Below are 23,013 nucleotides of genomic sequence, written 5' to 3'. Positions count from 1 at the left end.
TTAATCACCAGAAAGGTGGGCATCTCTGGAACCGCACTCCAGTGGCTTAACTCCTACCTTTCTGATAGATCTTTCATGGTGTCTTGGAGGGGTGAAGTTTCTAAGTCACAACAACTTGCTACTGGGGTTCCTCAAGGCCTCAGTACTTGGACCGCTTCTCTTCTCCATCTACATGACGTCATTAGGATCTGTCATTCAGAAGCATGGCTTTTTCCTATCACTGCTACACTGATGACACTCAACTCTACTTCTCATTCCAACCAGATGACCCGACGGTAGTTGCTCGCATTTCAGCCTGTCTGAGTGACATTTCTAGCTGGATGAATGACCATCACCTTCAGCTCAACCTTACTAAGACTGAACTGCTGGTGGTTCCAGCTAACCCATCGTTTCATCACAACTTCTCTATACAGCTGGGTTCGTCAACCATAACTCCTTCCAGGACAGCCAGAAACCTAGGAGTTGTGATGGATCATCAGTTAAGCTTCACAGACCATATCGCTACAACCACCCGGTCCTGCAGATTTGCCTTATACAACATTAGGAAGATTAGACCCTTCCTGTCAGAGCAAGCCACTCAACTTCTTGTCCAAGCTCTTGTTCTCTCCAGACTGGACTATTGCAATGCTCTCCTGGCGGGCCTTCCTGCATGTACTATCAAGCCTCTACAACTGATCCAGAATGCAGCAGTGAGGGTTGTCTTCAATGAGCCAAAAACAGCCCATGTTACTCCTCTCCTCATCAGGTTACACTGGCTACCAGTAGCCGCTCGCATCAAATTCAAGGTACTGATGCTTGCCTACAAGACGAACACTGGCACGGCGCCAACTTACCTAAACTCACTAGTTCATCTTATGCACCCTCCAGAAGTTTGCGCTCTGCAAGTGTGAACGACGCCTTGTGTTGCCATCCCAAAGAGGTTCAAAATCACTCTCACAGACTTTTTCCTGGACTGCTCCCAGCTGGTGGAATGACCTCCCGATCTCAATTCGAACAGCTGAGTCTTTACTCATTTTCAAAAAACCATCTAAAGACTCATCTTTTTCGCCTGCACTTAACCAACTAATACTAGTACTTACCTTTTTCTTTTTCTTGTCTATCATATTCAAAAAAAAAAAAAAAAACCCTGGCTACGTGTTCTGTACTAGACTAACTGAGACTTGTCATAGCACTTGTATACCATTGTTGTTTTCTCGTTGATCTGATTGTTTCTACTGTTCTCATTTGTAAGTCGCTTTGGATAAAAGCGGCTGCTAAATGATTAAATGTAAATGTAAATGTAAATATATATATACACAGTAAGTGACAATGTTAAGATTTACATCAAAGAATCCTGAAAAATATCAGGTTTTCACAAATATATATACCTCTGTTATATAAACACACACACACATACACACACACACAGAATTTAAATATGAAAAAGCAATTTAAACATATAAGATGCTAATACAACTCTCTGTTATAGCTCTTTTTTTTCCTCTCTGGGGCATATGACTCAGGTAGCAGCATGGAGACAGAAAAGCCTTCATGCAAGTGGACGACTTACAAACACCCCACTGTCAGCGTGCTACTTCATTCGTGACAAGTGTCAAAGCACAATGTGGAAGGGCCACCTGCTGCATGAAGATCACATCACTCCATGCCAGGCGGACAGGTGAGAGAGGAGAGTAAAAAAAACTCTTTGTTATCTGTTCTCGTTTAGTAGAACAAAAAGATGAATGACGCTCCCATAAATACAAAAAAAAAAAAGCCTCATTACTGCAATATTCACAAACAAATGATTACCCTAAAGAATGGATAACAAACCTACACTGGTTTAGTATTCAGTTACCAACTACAAATAAATAAGAAGAGAGAAGCAGATAATTGGAGTTTTTAACAGCATACGCAAACCATCATCTGTTATTCTCATTTATAAAAGTCATAATTTGAAGAGGGATTCCAGGAGGCGGAGGAAACGAGCATAAATGAGACAGTATTCCCAGAAGGCTTAGGATGAGCTGTAGTGTTTGGGTAATTATCCAAAGGAGTCTGCTGTTTTTGTTAACAGTTATGAGTGTCTGCTAGCTGCTGTCACATGGAGCAAGAGAGAGACATATTTGACAATAAAGATTTTGACAGTTCATATCCAAACAAGCCAAGCTGAGAGACACCTGACAGTTCTGTAAATATCTATAGGATCACACTACCTCTTATTGTTATGTGTTGTTTACACCGCAAATGCATTCACACTTAGACCAGAAGCATTTGCTTTAATTCAGACGGGCATATGTACACACACACATGAACACACACGCAGGCACAAATAACTTCTCATGTCATGTCAGAAACGTTTACCGACGTGCCATGCACACTGTAATCAGATGCGGATGAGAGGGCTTCCTGTCAGTTTATTTGTGAAGGAGTGAAAGAGTGACGGGTTGAGGTGGAGCGTGAGAAAGAGAGATGGAAGAGGAAAAAAATGAAAAGTCAGAATGAGGCTACGACACGTGTGTCAAACTTTGTCACAGACGAGCTGTGATTGAGGCTTCGAAGCTGCCCTAGATATCCAAACATTCATTTTCAGTGAGCAGCAGAAAGCTGAGGAGTGCAAGCACACACAAGCACATCCAGCACAGTGTTTTTCCAGGTGCTTCAAGCTGATGATCAACCCTTTGCAAGACACTTTGCAAGTGCAAAATGCACTAAAATAGGCATAATTATAATGTAACATTTTCATTTGTTAGCTTTTAGTTTTGATTTTTTAAACAAATTGTTTAAAATAAAATAAACAGAAAAAAATAATGGGAGACATGTTTTAGTCATTTAGAATAGGCCTAGCCTTTCTGCCTCTAAATCATTTTGTGCATCCTTGTTTGATGATATTGGTTGCTAAACATTGCTAAGTTGCTAAGAACCAAGGGTGTGGTTAGCAAAATGGCAGAAGTCAGAAAATGTTTGAAAACTGCTTTAAGCACTATTAAGTGTGTGTATTTGCTGTAGTAGACTATAAAACTGAGTGTGACCATAATGAATCTGAATTAAGGTTCTGTGGTTGGAAGATTCACGACTGCGGTGGGTCCCATCTGGTCTGGGGCTCTCCTGAGACACTAGAACCAGAGAGGAGGACTGAGGTTACACCGCTGTACCGTAAATACAGCTGACACACTCATTTACTGCAGCCATCACTGCTGTTCTCTGTTGGCAATCAGACACACATGCCTCTCAGTGACAATGTTATTTGTTAATGAAAAAAATCCTTCCGGGCTTTGTTCTTTCACTGAAAGAAAACACCAGATATAACTCTCGACCCTCAGAGAAAAACACAAAGGACAATAATTAAATCAATGCTAGTGCAATTTCATCTGTCTCTTAAAAGGGATCCATTTTCAGCCATTTAATAAGCATATTAGATTTAACAAACAGCCAAATGGTCTAAAGTCCAAAGCCAGGCCCGAGGTTTCCTCTTTTATATGGGAGCTCGACCAAACAATAGCTAATGAATGCAGCTTAGCTTACAGACACTTTGCTTGACTGCAGAACAAGGCCACCCTACTGTGCTGCCACACTGAGGCAGGTCTAATACACACGCACAGCCAGCCAAAAGTCCTGGAGTTATGACACAATAAATCTAATGAGAACAGTGAAACACAAACTACACTTCAGTTCCAACAGGAAACACCCAGCACTATTCACCTGTCAATCTCCCACCCAAACTCCTCCCCCCGTGTCCAAGGGCAGCTGGGGGAGAGAGAGGCCTCTGTGACTGTCATCTGTACTGCTCGTTCAAACTGCTAATTACTTCATTTTACTAGTAGTTAGCTGATTAAAATAGGCATTTAAGACCAGTGTCAGGGCTTCCGGAAACCACACGTTATAGAGGCAGGAAGACAGCTGCCGGCTGTAAAAGACACAGGGAAAGACTGTGATTGAAGCAGAGCAGAATGCCAGCAATGTGCTTTTTACGCTACAGAGTGGTAAGATCCGGGGTAATTGACTGTTCAATTATAAAAATTGGATCCCACTGTGAGTTAGATGTCTTAAATAATTCATGAAATACATACACGCCTCCTCATCTGTTCTGTATAAAGAGGTGAGAATTTCAACAATGCTGCAAAATGCTGAACTGAAAGGGGTTTCCAAAGATGTTGCTATTCAGAATACTACAATTAAACAAATCTACCATTTAGGTGATGAATGAAAAAAAAAATAGGAACAGGTGCTTTTAGGTCTTTGATTGAATCACTTTTACAATGACGAGTATCTGGAGCCCCACATATAATATACAGGATTGTTCTGAAATAAAAATTATTTGTTAGGATGGTTTTGCATTAATACTACTGCTGCACTAATGTGTATGTTGCATTTTACTTCTGAATATGTTCAAGGTTATTAAATTTAAAGTTGCCTGCTACATATACTGTTGTGTACTTTAATCTACAACAATGCATTATGTTGTAAAAGACCATATTTTTTATAGCGTTGCTGTCCTGTGAAAAAAAAAAGAAAACTTAGTACTTCATATTTATACCTGTACGAGTATACTTAACTAATGTACTTCCTTACAGTCCACCTCTAATTATTTTGAAAATAAAAAGTATTAACATTTTGTCAGATTATTAAAAATATTTTGCTTACTATATCAAAGGCTGCATCTGAAGAACTCGGACTGGTCAAACAGAGCACTGTTCAGCTGTGACAGCTGCCACTGAACATTGAGCTGTACAATGCTCAAATTAAAAAAAAACCTGGCCTCGGTCTTGGCTAAGCCAACAATGCATTATGTACATCACAGTCTCCTCCATTATGACATAAAACATAAAAACAAAAATGAGCAATTCTGGATGCATCTATCCTGGCAAGATGGCAGCTCTCCTCTAGCAGCGTTGCTATGCGACAGAGCACTAATCGGGAACCTCTGGTGGATCAATTAGGAAATCCTGCGAAGGCGGAGCGTCCTTCATGCACTTTGGAGGCGTGGCCTTTGAAGTGTGTGCACTTTAGTTTGGGACACAGCTTTTGAGAATTAGTGCACTAAAGTATATTTGATTGTGCTGAAGTGGAACTATTGCAAGGATACTTCAGGCACACTTTAAATATCTTGCATTTAAAGACTGACATTATACCTTATATATAGTGACATTAAAACACATATAAGGAATACTGTTAATAAATGTGCATTGTGCAATAAAGAAACTCTCCAAATCTAAAAATAAATAAATATGAATAAATAAATAAATAAAATTACAAATAAAATTTAAAAAATTAAATAATTTGTCTCAAGTGAAATGTCAATGTTAAAGGGGTCATATGACGTTGCTAGAAACATTATTTGGTGTAATGCGATGCGTTTATGTGGTTTAAGGTAAAAAAAAAACATTATTTTCCATATAATGTACATTATTGTATCTCCTCCATGCCCCGCCTTTCTGAAACGCATAGATTTTTACAAGGTGCATTGGGATTGGCTGAATGCCTCAAGCGTGTGACGGAAATGTTACGCGCCTTATCATACTGTGACCGTGTACCTCAGTGTGTGAGCATCCGTCGGTCCCTTTTAGCAGTTCAGTCAATGACGAGGAGTAACCTCAGTTCCAGAGGGAGTGTAAGGCACTGGAGTAATTTCCAGAGACGCGAACCGTTTCAAATGATTCAGTTCGATTTGGTGAACTGGTTCGACCAATTTACTAAGAAGATCCGAGACCAAACCAATAAAACCTATTACAAACAAGGCATTTTTTGCATCCAGTGGGGATATAATTACTGAATATAATGACTTACAGTACACTGTCTTTTTACGCGTTGTGTACCATGCTGCGTAAACATAAAACTATGTCTGCATTAGTGATCGGAGAAACAACAAACAACAAGCGCTACTCTACACTGCTCAAAACTCGCATTTGAATCATCATTGGCAAATTATTTAAATATAAAAAATGTACTTACAGGCTGTGAGTCAGAAGTGTCAGACTGTCCTTGCAAAGTTTGAACTGCCCAACTTCATAGAAACAGCCTTTGTGCCACAGACGCATTGTAGGCTACTGTCAGGAAACAGTCCTCATCCTCCATATAATGTGCTGCACACATCTGAATATTTGGGTTGAACTGTTCTGGAACAGTGTGGTAAATACAACTTAACCTTTTGGAAGGCCAAACAAAGTAGTTTCGTTTTCACAACGAAACACAGCATCTCCATAACATGGCGCTGGCAGCAACAGCCAGAATAAAAGTTATGCCTTCTTTCTTTGCGTGAACATTTGGGCGGCGTGGAGTGGTTGACTCTTAACTTTTACAAAGAATATCTCTTTGGATTTGAGACTTTAGTCTTTGCAACTTAACAGATCTTCTTTATGCACCAAGAGCTCGTAACACTCCAAAGAGAAAGGAAAACTTGAAATCACATCATATGACCCTTTTAATGTTAATTAATTTGAAGTATACTTAGTATGAAATAAATGTATTTTAAATAAATTATGGCATAGTTCTTTTTTTTACTAGGGTCGAACAGTTCCAATACAAGTTATGATGGTAAATGTTCATATGTTCACACTGCTGTCTTAGTGTGATAAGAGAATCTCATCAAACTGACATCCTTCTAACATAACATTAATGGAGGCTCAGGTCAGGTCCTCCACTTGGCCTGGTTATCACACCCTCCTCACCTCCCCATGTTACCCCCTGTGCTTTCACTGGTCACTGCTTCTCAAAAGGCCCCTGAGGTGCTTCTGTGCTAAACCAACCCTGACAAAGCTTCACACTCTACCGTGATAGATGATGCTCGGAGCATTTATCTCAAAATCACAATTTTGAGGCATTTCTCAGCTGCTTCTGAATCCCAGCTGCCAGCTTGACCGTTAGAGAGGCAAAGATACGCTAAAGCCCCATAAGCTCTTGCCTCCAGCTGGACTCTACATTATAAATGCTCTTGACTTCCTGCTGCAGGGTTGCCTTGGAGACGAGGACAAATCTGCACTGGGCACACAGCGATATTCAAATGCTCCCTCTGAAGCAGAAAAAGAGAAACGACTAAATTGTTTCTCTTGACACTCTCACGTTCACGTGTTGCACTTGTGTGAATGGGGTGGAAGGAGAGAGGCACTTTATTCCTGGTTAAGAGGAATAAACAAAGAACAGGAAACATGTTGGCAGATTCCATCACCGCTGTGTTCCATCAAACGAGTGTTCAGCCCAAAACTGTGGTAAACATTCATTGTTTAAACTGCAGAACAGTACTAAGAAAGATATTAGAGTGATACATATGTCATCATGCACCACCATCAAATCATATCAGAACAACCAAATACTATACCACCTAGTTATCAATGTTCACTCTACAGTATATGTTTTCAGCACTGGGCAGACAGCAGTGTCTTTGACTGCAAGCTTGTGGGTTACATAACAATACTATATTTTGAATAAAATATAAATTTTCCTGTTTGAGATAAATCATGCTGCTGCAAGAGCCTCAAAAGTCCCTTGATAGGCCTTTTGCAGATATGAGTATAAACCCTAAAACCCAATATATACACCATAGTAACATTTAGAGGTTTTGTAATCCAGTTCAAAAATCATTTTGCCTTTATTGGTATTTATTTAAAAATATATATTTCTTTAAAAACTAAACTAATACATAAAAAGACGTATAAATAAAGTATATATACTCAACAGCCACTTTATTAGGTCCACCTGTTCAATTGCTTTGTAACACAAATTGCTAATCAGCCAATCACATGGCGACAACTCAATGCATTTAGGCATCTAGATGTGGTGAAGACGTCTTACTGAAGTTCAAACCGAGCATCAGAATGGGGAAGAAAGGGGATTTAAGTGACTTTGAACGTGGAATGGTTGTTGGTGCCAGACGGGCTGGTCTGAGTATTTCAAAAACTGCTGATCTACTGGGATTTTTATGCACAGCCATCTCTAGGGTTTACAGAGAATGGTTCAAAAAAAATATCCGGTGAGTGGCAGTTGTGTGGACGAAAATGCCTTATTGATGTCAGAGGTCAGAGGAGAATGGGCAGACTGGTTAGATGATAGAAAGGCAACAATAACTCAAATAACCACTTGTTACAACCAAGGTATGCAGAATACCTTCTCTGAATGCAAAAAACATTGAACCCTGAAGCAGATGGGCTACAGCAGCAGAAGACCACACCGGGTGACACTTCTGTCAGCTAAGAACAGGAAATGGAGGCTACAATTTGCACAGGCTCACCAAAATTGGACAATAGAAGATTTGAAAAACGTTGCCTGGTCTGATGAGTCTCAATTTCTGCTGCGACATTCAGATGGTAGGGTCAGAGTTTGGCATAAAGAACATGAAAGCATGGATCCATCCTGCCTGGTATCAAAGGTTCAGGCTGCTGGTGGTGGTGTAATGGTGTGGGGGATATTTTCTTGGCACACTTTGGGTCCCTTAGTACCAACTGAGCATCGTTTAAACACCACAGCCTACCTGAGTATTGTTGCTGACCATGTCCATCCCTTTATGACTACAGTGTACCCATCTTCTGATGGCTACTTCCAGCAGGATAATGCACCATGTCACAAAGCTCAAATCATCTCAGACTGGTTTCTGACAATGAGTTCACTTTACTCAAATGTCCTCCACAGTCACCAGATCAATCCAACAGAGCAGCTTTGGGATGTGGTGGAATGGGAGATTCGCATCATGGATGTGCAGCCGACAAATCTGCAGCAACTGCGTGATGCTATCATGTCTATATGGACCAAAATCTCTGAGGAAGGTTTCCAACACCTTGTTGAAAATTCAGCTTAGCCATCTCAGGATTTTTTAAATATATTTGAATAGTACAGAGTTCTTTTAAAGTGTAATAATATTTTAAAATACTATTCATTTTACTGTATTTTTATAAATAAATGCAGCCTGGCTTAGCATGATAGATTCATTGCAAATTAGATATGAATTTGAATATCATTTATATTTTTGTAAATTTCTAGGGTTCTCTTGCCTACAACAGTTTGAAAACTACAGTTGTACACAGTCAATAATGGGATACACTTTAGGGCACTCGTTCTCCTCCCTCAGGATAACACAATCCTGAACTCCAGCAATACACTGACAGAGCGAAGCCAGAGAAAGAGTAGCTCAGAAACTGAACAAACTCAGTCTACCAGGAAACACTCCACTCCTGGGACATATATGCAAACAAAACACACACTCTCTGGCAACGCTCCATAGAACTCATCCTTACAACAACCCCAAACACTATAAAATATTAATCCAGGACCTCAGGTTCAGTTCTCAAAACATCTGAAACAATATCAGACTGAAATATAAAAGAGCTTATTGAATCCCCAAGTCTCACACTGACAGGTAATTCTCCAAACAAAAGACAGGAACTCAGGTGAACAGTCAGAAAAAGCAAACAATTTTCAACCTAGTCAACTGGACCGGCGGGAGGGAGGCAGCTAAAACACCACGCATGGCCTTGAGGAAGATTTAGGGAAATATTAAAGGAATGTTTAGGAGTACAGCATATGTGTGGTGCAGGGTAAATATCACAAGGGTCATGAGGAGTTGAGAGCGGTTGAGGCCGTTCTGAAAGTAATATCACGGCAGTCTCAGAGCAGCCCATAGGCATCAGATTAATCACATGGTTCTCAGAAAGACGCACGTATGTGGCTGGAATCTGTCAGTGGAAAGGTTAATGAATGCAAAAGCAGAGAGGAACATGGGAAAACAGCAAGGAAAAGTCATTTCACAACATGCTTGCTTCATGTTCCTCCCAGCAGTCAGTTTATGAGGTCTATATACATACATACATTCAATTTCATTGACCTCACATAATTGGCCTCACATAAACTTTCATGGCTTCTTGAAGATATCAGTCTATACTGCATTGCATCAGATGGAGACTAGATTTATTACTTCCTATAATCCTACATTAGGAAATCCATGCTTTGAATTATCTAAAGCACATTTGTGTGCACCTGCTTCTATTCTCATATTAGCAAAAAAGCAGAGTGAAGATGATTTACACATTACTTTTAAACCCTCGCAATTCTTCAAAAAATAAACATAAAATTGCTTTTTTATATTAAACAGTGATTTACTGAACAAACTGCTCTTTAAATAAATGTAATTACAATTAGAATTTTCTTAGGGACAAAAATCTACCTCAGCATCTGCTCTATTTTACATTACTATAAGGTTACAATTAACAACACAACCCAAATTTGAATTCAATTAGGCCTACTTTTTATTTTTATATAATAATGAACACTCAAATTAAAATTTTATGCAAACATGTAAATTGCACAAAATTCAGTTTTTAAATTAACTTCTAAATGATAAAATTACTATTAAATTACTATTTGTTGCTGACTATATTCATTTACATGATGGCTGTCATAACTTGTTTCATAACCGATTTATACATACATTAAATAATTAAGACATGACTAACATTTAAAGTTTTAAACATTTAAATATAATGAGTAAAGTCTAATATTTCGCGAAATGCTCTTCATTTTTCTAGTGAACTAATTGCAGCTGTGGACAATGACGACTTGCCTGAAGTAAATGAAATGCTACATGACATTTTGTTTACAAAATGTTTTACTGACGTCTTTTTTCATGGTTAAAACACTGATTGAGATGTTCATTAATGTTTATTTCATGTTAAAACTACAGTCAAGAGAAGGGGGTGATTGTGCTCACTCTGAGGCATTTATACAGTGATCTGTGGCACCACATCAAAGAGGACAGATATACAAGTTATACCATTATATATATTTTCAGTTGTAAAAATCCACCAAATCCAGATATTTCTGATGTAGATGCATTTAAATAGTGTACATTTTGTCCCTCCATTATTATTTTTTTTTTTTCAGCATACTTTGAAAAATGAACCATACCAAAGAAATCAAATTTAATCTAATTACGGCCAAATTTTACAATTCACTAAGACATTTAGAGAAAAAAGCACATATTTACAGCCCTAATGAAAACTAATAATTGATGAGGAGCAGAGTTGGGCCTCTCTACATGCTTTCAGTCCCACTAGTGCGTCATTCTTACCCTCCAAACACACAAAACAAATCTAAATCAATTCAGACGAACAGGACACAAACAAGCTTTAATAATTCATGAACCGGGATCCGGGTTCACTTGAACCACAGTTTTATGGAGATCATTATTGTTGCACATCTGTGCAAAGTCATAGATCCATTCAAGGGCTGTTTTGCTGTTTTCATGGCTCTGTATGTCATTTAGCCGGCATTTCTCTGTAGATTATTTAGAAAATATTGGTTTAATGCCACTATATCTTAAATACTCTTTCAGATAACAAAGACTTGTCAACGCAGACTACAGGGCTGCACACATGAGAATGAATCTCAATCAATGTCCTTTCAAGTTCATTCATCCTGTTTTTTTATTCAAGGTCATCTTTTCATTGGTGTGAGAAATCTCTGACTAGCTGCTGTCCTGCTGCGCCATACTGTGTTGAAGACGAGACAGTAAACCTCAGTCAATATGAATACTGCGTTCTCCTGCCATTTTCATTTCCGCAATAAATTAATGTGGCTACTCACCTGCTCCCTCCCTCTCTGTCAGACACCTTTAAAAGCTGATTAATTCCCCCTCTGCTAGGTACGCAGGAGGAGAGCCTCATCAATCTTTCTCTACCTTGACGGCGTTGGACTGTGCCACGCTTTCCCATGTTACGGGACTGAACGGACAGAGCCCTATTGATGACTCAATCATCATCGCTGGCCCATGTGAATGGAGACACTTGCCACCTCGAGGAAAGACTGTGGAATTCACAGGCTGATCAGTGATCCCCTGAGATCAAGTTCAATGACATTCCCTGAAGTCAAGAGAAAACATTCCAGATGGCACACTTGTCAGTCCTGTACACTTCTTTGCTTTCACTGCTGTAATATGCTACAGCTGGGAGGGATTCCTCTGGATGTCAGCCAGTCTTAATCCCTTTACAAGACCTGTCCGTCAGACCACTTCTACATTTCCTGGACTGCAAGATAGCATTTGTGTGCAAAATGTTTAGCTACATTAACAGCAGAGGCAATGTAGTCAAATAACCAGGCATTCTGAAGTAAAGCCTGGAATTTGAGGATGATTTCCAGAGGATTCCATGCATGTGCACAGTGAGTGTGAGGAAATCATTTGTGCAGATGAACAACAAACTTCTCAAGCGTCCGTTCCCTCGTAAATATGGAGTCTGGGGTCTGCTGCTGAACTACAATACTATATCTCAGCCATAAAATGCCGTGTTTACCTGAATCCCACAGAGAGACATCTCATGCTGTAACTCATCTCATTCTTTGATCTAGACTTGTGTACTACATCTAAGAGTGAGAGAGCCAGAGAGATAAAGGGGATCATACAGAGAAAGAGAGAAAAAGAGACTGATAGAGTGAGAGACAGATAGCGAGAGAGAGAACGATAATCATCTAATGAGATCTTGATCTCCCCAGAGTGATAGTCAAGAGATGAGGAGAAATATGACACTATGTGACTACTATACAAATAATACAACAGAGGAAATAAGTTAAAATAAGTTAAAATATAAAGGGCATAATCATCAGGCTTAGAAGAACAAGTCAGGACAACAGCAAAACATGCCACATCCAAATAGTAAAAACACCAATATTGGTATATTTCTCAGATGGTTTAAAATAATAATGCATCACATCTGAGCAGAGTTAATATGTTGCTCCAACCCTTTGTAAACACTTCTTTGATTTCTAGAGGCAGACGAGAATGTTTAGTCTGAAACAGAGCAGTGCTGGCAATGTTGATGATATGGTGAAAAAAAGTCGTTCAATGGTTAGTTAAAGGTATAGTTCACCACAAAATAAAACTGTGACGAGTGGGGCGGGGCCGAGAGCCGTGGGAACGGAGCGAGGCCGGTGGAGTGATTGGGAAATGAGCGACACCTGCTCCACTCACCGGTCTCTTTTACATAAAATGCACACCATCTTATTCTTTTCCATATAACATTGTTAATGACATGACATTTGAGATCTACAAAAAAAAAAAATACATTCAATGAATAACTAAAAAAAAAATAAAATACACAACACAAATCAAACACACCTATGTTTTTTTATTTTTTATGTTTTGGAGCTTGACACCCCCAGGTCACCATTCACTTTCACTGAAAGGAAAAGAGCAGCATGAACATCCCACTTAACATCTTCTTTTGTGGTCTATGGAACACAGAAAATAATTTCTAATGACATGATGGTGAGTAAAAGATTATTTTCGGCTGAACTATCCTTTTAACATACAGAGCTGTGTCTGCCATTGCGTGAACCGCTGAGAGCATTGTCTGTGTGTGTATGCATTTGTCTTACGTGTGTGATTTTGTGTCAGGGTATGGATTTAACAACATCCCACCCATTTTGCAATCTGTAAACTTGTACGTTGTCTGTTAATGCTCCCTCCGGAGCCAGCCTATCCCACAGAACAAGAGGCATGAAAAATTCAACCAGCGTGCCCAATCCCTGCTGCAATTATGCATGAACAGAACGGCTGGCTGAACAGAGCAAAACCCAATGCATATACTTTACATCCCATTCCCATTCCACTGACTGCCAGGCTGGATCTGTGCATGCTCAGCTCAGACGTTCACACTGTCTACAGAGCACTACATGACAGGCAATCAGAAGCCCTCCAGCTACTTCCTGATAGTGCTCACTGTGATAATTCCTTAGCATCACACAACCGAACAAATCCACTAGAAGATTCAGACAGGACAGAGGGCAAAGACGAAAATTTGCCTATATAAGTCAAACATACATGTGCATGTCACATACTGGTAATGGTATAATACAAATGGAAGAAACAAATCGCTAAAGACCTTATAAAATTTAACATAGAAATGGTTTATGAATCCCAAAAGATGTAACAATATATTCACATCTAGAGGGTTGCTAAATATTATAATTTAAGATTGAACTGGGGATGCACAATATATTTATCACAGTATTGGCCGATATTAGATATATTAGATTTGTTACGGTATTTGATTGCACATGATAATTTCCTCTATTTTTACATTTAGAATTCCTTTGCCATCATGTAATGCTGAGTTAAGGTTTAAATATCTTTAAAAACACTAATAATTTAACAACACTGTTTAATCTAATCTTTAGCAAATCTCAAAATTATTATCCATTCTTCATACTGTAAAATGAATTTTCAGTTTTTTAGCAGTTTAATAATTTATTTAGACAAACTAATTTTAATAAATATTAAAATGATTTCTAAAGGATCATGTGACACTGAAGACCCATCACAGGAATAAATTGCATTGCACCAGAATTTTTATATTTTGCATGGGTAGAATAAACCAGACGTCCAGACGTACATGAAAAAAACACCACATGCTTATTAGTAAACTATACTTCATTTCTTACCACCAAAGAAAGGGGCCTTTTCCATGACACCACTCCGATCAGTCCAGACAAAAGCACCTGAAACAGAAGGAAAACATTTTTTTAGACTAAAGAACAGAGCTGCATGTCTCACTGGGCCAGTTCAATGCCAACAACACTGCCAAACAAAATCACATCTCAAGCATTACAGGAGACAGAAAGAACTGAGCTCCATCACAGGTGAATTTATCAATATTTAATGTGCAAGGAATAATGCGGTCATCAGGATGGCAGGGGGAATTCTGCTGATATAGAGATGTTAAAAAAATTGCGATATCACTTTTATATTCTCTGCAGTACTTGTTCTTTCTTTCTGTTCTGACTTTTTCTCCTTCACCCTTCATTAACCAGCAGCACTCCACTCTGAGGCAGTCTCTCTCTCTCATGCTCCTTCACCCTTTAACCTCTCAAGTCCAGCAGGCCTCTCTCCCTCATTCACACTTTTTACCCATGGGACCTCAACGCTGTGCTACAATCACAGTGCCATCTCGCATAAACCAACAGGAGCAGAGCATTAAATGCAATATGCAGTAAGAATGAAATGTTAGCAATGAAGCTGATGCTGTCAGCAGTTTAGAATGTAAATTCAGGTTATGAATAATGCTCCAGATGGAATTAAAACGCTTAGGTACATATAGTGCTTAATATGTAGAAGGAGGTGAATGCTGAGTAGAGCACATGCTGATTATTTCTCAGTCACTGAAAGGTGTTTGCTGGCAAAAGAGAAAAAGAGATCAGTGAGACTGAGGAGTCGATCGATCTGAAGATTATAGGATTATGCCATCGTGTGCAATCACACACAGCTATGGGATTAACAAGCACCAAGATAAAGGAAAAGTGCAGTAAAACAAAGAAACAGGATCAATGTGTGATTCAAAAAGAAAATAAAAGCAATGAAAAAAAATTAAAGAGAAAGCTTTTGCAAGGTCTTGTTAAACATGATTTGGTCTGCTAATTGATCTGTCCAGGTCTAAATAAATAAAATAAAAAAAATCACCAAAATAACTAACATCATATTAGTGCAGCAACGATAGCAAAACACACTACATACATTAAATACACTGCATTTATAGAAATTATGCATGGGCCATTATTAAGACATTACTTCAACACAAATACATTTCTGTAACAAGTATGACATAAGATTATATTTTATGAGAGAGAGAGAGAGAGAGAGAGAGAGAGTATATGAGAGAGAGATTGAGAGAGAGGAGAGAGAGAGAGAGAGAGAGGAGAGAGAGAGAGAGAGAGAGAGAGAGAGTATATGACATGTTCAGAGAGATGATGTGAGAAACGGTTCACATTGTATTTGCTCTCTTGAATTATTGATCCTCTTTCAGTAGCAATTGAGAGGGAGAAAGACATGGAGCAAACTAAACCAAGAGTGGGGAAAAAAAGATGCTGAGAAAGAGTCAGTTAAAGATAAGATTGAAAGGGAGGAAAGGCCTGGCTGGTGTGTGTGTGTGTGTGGAAAGATCAGCAGCACAAAAGAGCTCACTGAAAGGAATATTCAGTCGTTGTGCAAAATCCTATTCCCTGGCAAAATCACATCCCCCTTTGGGGACCTAAATGATTCTATTGGCTGAAAGATCTTTTGGGGCTTTTCTATTCAGTGTCTGATTAAAAATGACACAATATTGCCTGCTGATGTATATACACTTAAAGTCAAATTAAATTGAAATTAATCATCTATTTTATGAATGCATCTCAATGAACTTAATGCAAACAATTTATCGATGATTTGTTTGAGCCTGTAAATGTCTATTTTTATAAATCTATTTTTGTAAACATCCATTTCATAAAATATATTTTATGAATATTTTGTAAACAATATTGCTTTTTTTGACTATGTAATTTTTAATCAAAATGGCATAACTCAATCTTCGGGCGAAATAACAGACTTCTCTGGGTGATGTACTGTATGCCAGACTTTTTCAATCACATATTCCAGTTTAATTTTGTCCCTTTCTTACAATCGATTGTAAGCTTACTTTCAGATCTGCCTCCATCCAATCAACAACCAACTGATTAAACCAAGTCACCACCCTACAATTATTTTCTTTTTCAATAACAGTGGAGATCAATAACAATAACATCACAACTTCAATCATTTTTTGTTTTTTAAATAAATTAATAAATAAATGGACATTCTAAATATTATCAAGTCACAATGTCCTATCTCATCATGTAATGGAAGTTAAGGTCTAATTTAAAGGGGTGAATTCATACTAATTTTTTTATTATATCGTATATATTAATATATAATGGTAGTAAAGTTTTTGAGGGTGATTTTTGCTGCTGTTCTTCTGATAGTTACATTTACATTTATGCATTTTGCAGATGCTTTTATCCAAAGGTGACTTACATTAAATTCAATGTACACATTTGATCAGTTCTTGGGATTCGAACTAATGACCTGCTAGAGCCATGCTCTATAGTTTGAGCTACAGGAATGCGTATTATAAATAATACAGGCCCTCTATCATCCAAATGTGTTTACCTTTATCTGACTCAGGGTTTTTAAAATGTAAATATATGTACCGAGGGATGAGTCAGAATGTTTGTCTGTTGTAAATAACAGCATGCCACAGATACTGTCAGGCACACAAAAAAAAAAAAAAAAAAAAAAAAAAAAAAAAAAATTCAAACTCACGCACAATGCCTACATTAACACCTGCTACCGTTTGAACCCTCCATGTAATATGAATCCCCATTGACAACTATGCCTTATTATTTTTAATTCTTAGCTCCCTACTGACTCTCAGTACCTTTATAGCACATAGGTTAATAACCCGCTGTAGAGCAAGTTGTACTGCAGAGGGTCAAACTATAGTACTCCATAGGTTTGTTGGACAATGGAGGAGAATTATATAATGGAGTTTAGGATAGAAGTTATGCTGCTCAACCTTTTCTGGCTTTATTTGAAGATGTGTGTGTATGACAGGCATAAAACATCTGCAACCATCAATCCTATATTCCCTACTTTTCCAGAGGTGCATCAGAGCACACATTATGCCCTGGGTGGGAAGTCTTGCCGGTGATTTCCTGCCTGTGCGGTTGAGTCTGCGGAGAAATTGTTTTCTGGAAAGAGGCAACGATAGCAAGCAATAATCAAAGAAGGATTTCACCCTCGGCTGCGCTCTCAACAGGATTAAGACGCACCACTCACTGACATTAGCCACTAAAGCCTTTTAGCTCAGTCAGCAGTGCTATGAGCCCTTCAGTCAATTACCAGGGTACAGCTGCTCCGTCTAATATATGTACATATATACAGCCCATATCGCAAACACCACAAATGACAACTAGACTCTAAGGACCAGATTCAGTTCAAGTCCAGTCTGCTGAAACTGGACTATTAAGAAAAATCTGAGGGAACAAAACTGTCAAACAGTGCGGGATCAAACACAGTGCGCTTTGAGAAATTGCTCTTGGCTGTCAAAATCAAGACTAAACTTGTAGTGGTTTGCATATTGAGTGTGGTCTGCAGAGTGTGAGGGTGCAGTGGGCGACTGCTCTTTAATCACACTCAACTGTTTGCACAGCAGTGATATACAGCCACCCTCCTCCCCAAACACACAGAGAGAGAGAGGCTGAGAGAGAGAGACACAGCATTTCAGCTGAAAACTATAGGAAGAGCCCAGGCAACAAATTTGGGATAAAGAAAATTTGTGTTTTGAAATGTTTCTAAAACACTGAAATGTCCAGTTTTCTTGCTGTAATTATAATGATATTTAAAGGTTACACATGTTTCTTACAGTGTTCTGCTACCTTTATTTTCACCTAAAATATAATGTTATTTGAAGGTTCATTTTTAATATTATAAGAACATTAAAATGCCCAGTTTTCTTGTAATGATTAGAAAGTTATTTAAAGTTACAAACAAAAGTTTCTTAAAATGTTCAAGTACAAATAAAATCAATAAGACATTCTGAGAATGTTGATTTCAGAACTTTTTTTACTCACTGTTATATAAATTAATAAATTATCAGAACTTTCCATAAACATTACTTTAAAAAATTTTGTCCTAACATTTAAATATCTTTAAAAAAGCTGGGAGAGAATTAGTATTTAAGGGCCACCTGGAGAATTGTCCTAAAACAAATAATAATATGCATGTTTGTGTTGAAAAAATAAAAAAATAAAAAAATAAATTATATATATATATATATATATATATATATATATATATATATAGTATATATATGTATATGTATTGTTTGGATCATTAAAAAGAACACACTCAAGAGTAATTTGCTTGGAATAGGTTGGATTATAGATCATGCTGCATGGTTCTGATACACAACAAATGACTGATTTATAAGAGTCATCCATTCAGGAATCAAAATACACTGCTTGTGCTGTATGGTTTTGAATCACTAAAAAGAACCGTCTCACAAGAGTCATTCATTCAGCAGTTGCTCTATAGATTTAGTAGAAGTTTTGGCATCCGATTGAACAGCAGTGCAGAAAACACTCTCACAGAGATTTAGTATTGGCAGAAGAATGCACACACTTTATTTTAAGGTCCAATTCTTGCTATTAACAAACCATTAACTACATTAACTTAACTAAGCAACTAGTCAATAGTAAGAACTTGTCCCTATACTAAAGTGTTACCAAAAGTGTGCAATATTGCGAAGCACACATTTTCAAAAATGATAATAATGAGAAATGTCACTGTACTTGAGCACTAAATCAACATATTAAAATGATTTGTGAAGAATCATGACACTTGAAGACTGGAGTAATGACTGCTAAAAAATCAGCTTTGGCATTACATAAATTACATTTATAATATATTAAAATGGAAAACAGTAATATCTGATTAAATAAATGTATCCTTTGTGAGCAGAAGAGACTTCTTTCAAAATCTTTAAAATATCTTACCAACCCCAAATTTTTTGGAAAAAAATAATAAATTGTGATCGTGTGTGCAAAATGTAAATAAATCAATACACAGACCCACATAATAATTCACTGAGTACACCAAAGTTTAAACAGTCTAATATCAGCAATAAAAAACTGCTACACTGTTCAACATGCCCTTGACGGAAAGACTGAACAAGCAAAACTAGCTAATGCAATCAGATGATCTTCTCGTCTCAGCTCTTTACCGATAATCTGCATGGTCTTCTATTCTCTCAGACTGATGTTTTCTTTTTACGTGATACCCCGGGGGGACAACAAAACTATTCAGAAGCTGAGCATCCAGCACAAGAAAAGACAGAGAGAAGACAGAAGGCCAATGATCAAAACAAAATCAGAAAATACAAGAACACGCACCAGAATCTGTCAAATCACTTCTGCTCGACAGACTCCACTACCCACATCTGTTTAGACAGCTGCTGCTTACTAGTATTGTTCCGGTTGCAGGAAGGACATCAGCAGGCCTCTGGTGATGGCAGCAGCATGGTCAAGAGAGTGAGAAGATTTCAATGGGGTTCAAATATGGCTGAACTGATGTCCATGTTTTGTGTTTGGAGAGAGTCCAAGATTTCTCATTTTTTTCTCCTGACATCCTCATGGAGAACGTAGGGTCCAGTTGCCTCAATTAAGAAGGAAACTGTGATTATGTGCTATTAGATATAAATAGAACGCACTCCCACTGCCCGCTGCAATGCCTGCAAATGACTTCAAGGCATATTTCTCAAGCATAGCTTCCCTCACACACATACTAATGAAGGTGTGTGGCCTATCATCTTGATTTACATACATATTTATGAAGGTGCCTGCATGCTTATGAAAGCATAAAGCGTCATTCATACTCACATATACACTTATGAAGGTTTATGGCTCATCACCTTTATATGAGACTCGAATTCAATATGTGAAACATTTGGATGTATCCATAAACGTGATGATGATGATCATCAAGGCTACGTGAGTGACTGAACGAAGGTCCTGGAATGAGGACACGACACACTTACACATCACTCCCTAAAAGGGAGGGAAAGAAAGAGAGAGATGGAGAGGGACGGATGGGAATGGTGCTTCTGTTGCCTTGGAAACCCCTTTCTGGACACTTTCCAAGCTTTGTAATGATTTCCCATTTACCCCTCAGAGAGGAAGAGAGCGAAGTGACTCCTTCAGTATCAACATGCAACACACACTACGCTGAACAGAGCTTCACTGCAAACCCCTGAAGATACAAACATAAGAACATGTGATGTAAAAAAAAAATGCTACATTCGCAATTTTCACAGGAGGAATTTCTCCATTCATTCTTGAACTTGAACCAAGCGGCAACCTCTCGCTCTCTCTCATGAAGCCAACAAGAAAGTGACTAAAACTGCAATTCATGGACTGGCCGTTAGAGGCTGGCTCCAAAAGGGAGTCAATCCCATAGATTCGTTTTCAATGATAAGAGAGTGACGCGCTGCCAAGATGGTGACAACCTGTTCCGCCCATTTTGAGCTTCAAAAACGCTCTTCAGAAAACTACGGGTGACGTCACGGACACTACGTCCATGTTTTTATACAGTCTATGACTTGAATGTGTAGTAAATTGATTCTGCTCACACTCACTCCAGCGCCAGAGAACTGAAGTCAACCACTGACGTTATCATTGAGCTCCAGATGGTATTCTGAAGCTGAACTCGTGCTGTTTCCCATTTAAAGTGATGACCTGCACCTTGCTGCAGATTGGCTTCTGTCTAATAAAATTACAGAACCATCACTGTCCTTGTCATAGCTATAATCGTGTTACGGGGGCACTCTTATCAGGTTGAACACATCTCTCTGGAACAGCTAGCACATGTCCTAAAAAGGCGTCTTTGTGCAGGTTACAGGGAAGCTCGACTCGGGTCGTGTGTCTGCATGTGTGGGTGCCCACAGTGAGGAATATTATGAAGTCTTATGGCACACATAAATAGAGCTGGGAATAGTGATACATATTTTCGGATTCAATTTTGATTCACTAGCTCTGGATTTGATTGTTCTCATTTTGATTAGTTTGAATTGACTTATTTCTGTTAAAATGTCCATTTCGCATATATGAAAGAAGCACATTCTCAGCAAACACTATACATTATACATTGATGCATTATGAAAATATTTCATTTAGATATTAACAATAGTTATTTTTCGAAATAATCTGATTCTTTTATTCAGTAAGGATGCATTAAAGGGATCATGAACTGAGAAATCTAAATTATTCTGTTTCATAACTCAAAACTTTCTCGTTAGTCTAAAAACAGCTTTTGTTGAAGCCAAATGACAGCTTGTGGAATGTGCCACTTTATGATGTAATAGTGTGGATAAGCACCGCCTCCGCAGAAGAAGATCAATGCCTGCTTCTACGCCCACCGATTCATACACAAGAGCGGGAGAATAAACCTTTTTTTATGAACTTATTTTTAATGAAGTGCCAAACTACGTCAGTAACAACTCATTTGATATGTACTGAGTATTTATTTGCTTCTAAATTATGTTTTTTGGTGTAAAAACATTATAAGTGGACCTCAGGGAACAGAACAAAATAAAAAACAAAGGCAGTTCATGACCCCTTTAAAGTGATCAAAAATGACAGTAAAGACATTTGTAATGTTACAAAACATTGCTGAAATTAATGCTGTTTACTCACAGACTGTTCCTCAAAAAAGCCTGAGGAAAAAAAAAACTCTTTGGCAGTTTCCATTAAGCAGCTTTATTAAGCAGCACAACCATTTGAGCACCAAATCTGCATATTAGAATTATTTCTGAAGAATCATGTGACACTGAAGAGAGGAGTAATGGCCACTAAAAATTAAGCTTTGGCATCACATGAATATGAATGTAAAACTGACATTTTAAATGGTAATAATATTTCACAATATTATTCTTTTAATGCATTTTTGATCATATAAATACAAGAGACTACTTAAAAAAATAATAATAATTACTGACTGCAATTCTAACCAACTCTTCTCATAGGAATAGCAGTTTTTCAGAAAGTACAGTAGTAATTTTGCACAACAGTGCTTTTTTTCTTAAACTCTTTTAGTATCGATCCCTAGAACACCAGTCTACAAATCCAAACCTGAGTGTTTATGGAGGACACACATCCAACTTTGGGACACATCAGGGAGAAACGTGTGCTCCTTCTTAATTAAATTGAACAATCCGGGGATTAAAAGAGTGTCAGTGTAAATCCGCTCCTGAAGACGGTGACATTCGGCAACTCCAGATTTATCACATGGAAAAACTGGCAGCCGAGAAATCCTTCTGGATTGTTTCAAAGCAACCAGATCACATGACTCGCTGTGTTCAATTTAGAAATTGCATTCTGCCATTGCAGGCACACCTCACAAATGAATAAAGCTGTACCTGTACAAACAGTCCCGTGCCAACAGCAGAACATTGCCTGAATTAATTAGAGTCAAGAGTCAACAGCGCTGAAATAAATTTTTTGGACTCAAAATGTGGGATGAGAAAACTAGAGGAATACGGGAATCTTTTGTTGGCTGGGTTGAGCATGTGTCTGTAAGTATAAGACGGAGAGAGAGCGCTTGTGTTTACACCGTGACCTCTCCATCACGTTGGCTTCAGCTCCTTTTGGGCTCTTGAGACACAGATGAGAGCTTCTCTCAAATTAGACTCCACCACCCTCAAACAGCTCTTAAGC

General features: G+C 38.2%; 1 protein-coding gene across 1 annotated transcript in view; it reads right to left on the bottom strand.

The window, feature by feature from the left end:
- The window catches only part of fam189a1 (family with sequence similarity 189 member A1), a 95,856-nt gene that overhangs the window by 37,761 nt on the left and 35,082 nt on the right, over positions 1–23,013 (bottom strand). The window contains exon 2 of the mRNA XM_042727655.1: positions 14,395–14,451. Within this exon, the coding sequence (XP_042583589.1) occupies positions 14,395–14,451 (57 nt within the window). The remainder of the gene's footprint in view (positions 1–14,394; positions 14,452–23,013) is intronic.

Source organism: Cyprinus carpio, chromosome B7 (genome assembly GCF_018340385.1).
Source record: "Cyprinus carpio isolate SPL01 chromosome B7, ASM1834038v1, whole genome shotgun sequence".
NCBI classification, from domain to species: Eukaryota; Metazoa; Chordata; class Actinopteri; order Cypriniformes; family Cyprinidae; genus Cyprinus; species Cyprinus carpio.
This window is presented reverse-complemented; position numbering and strand designations above follow the sequence as displayed.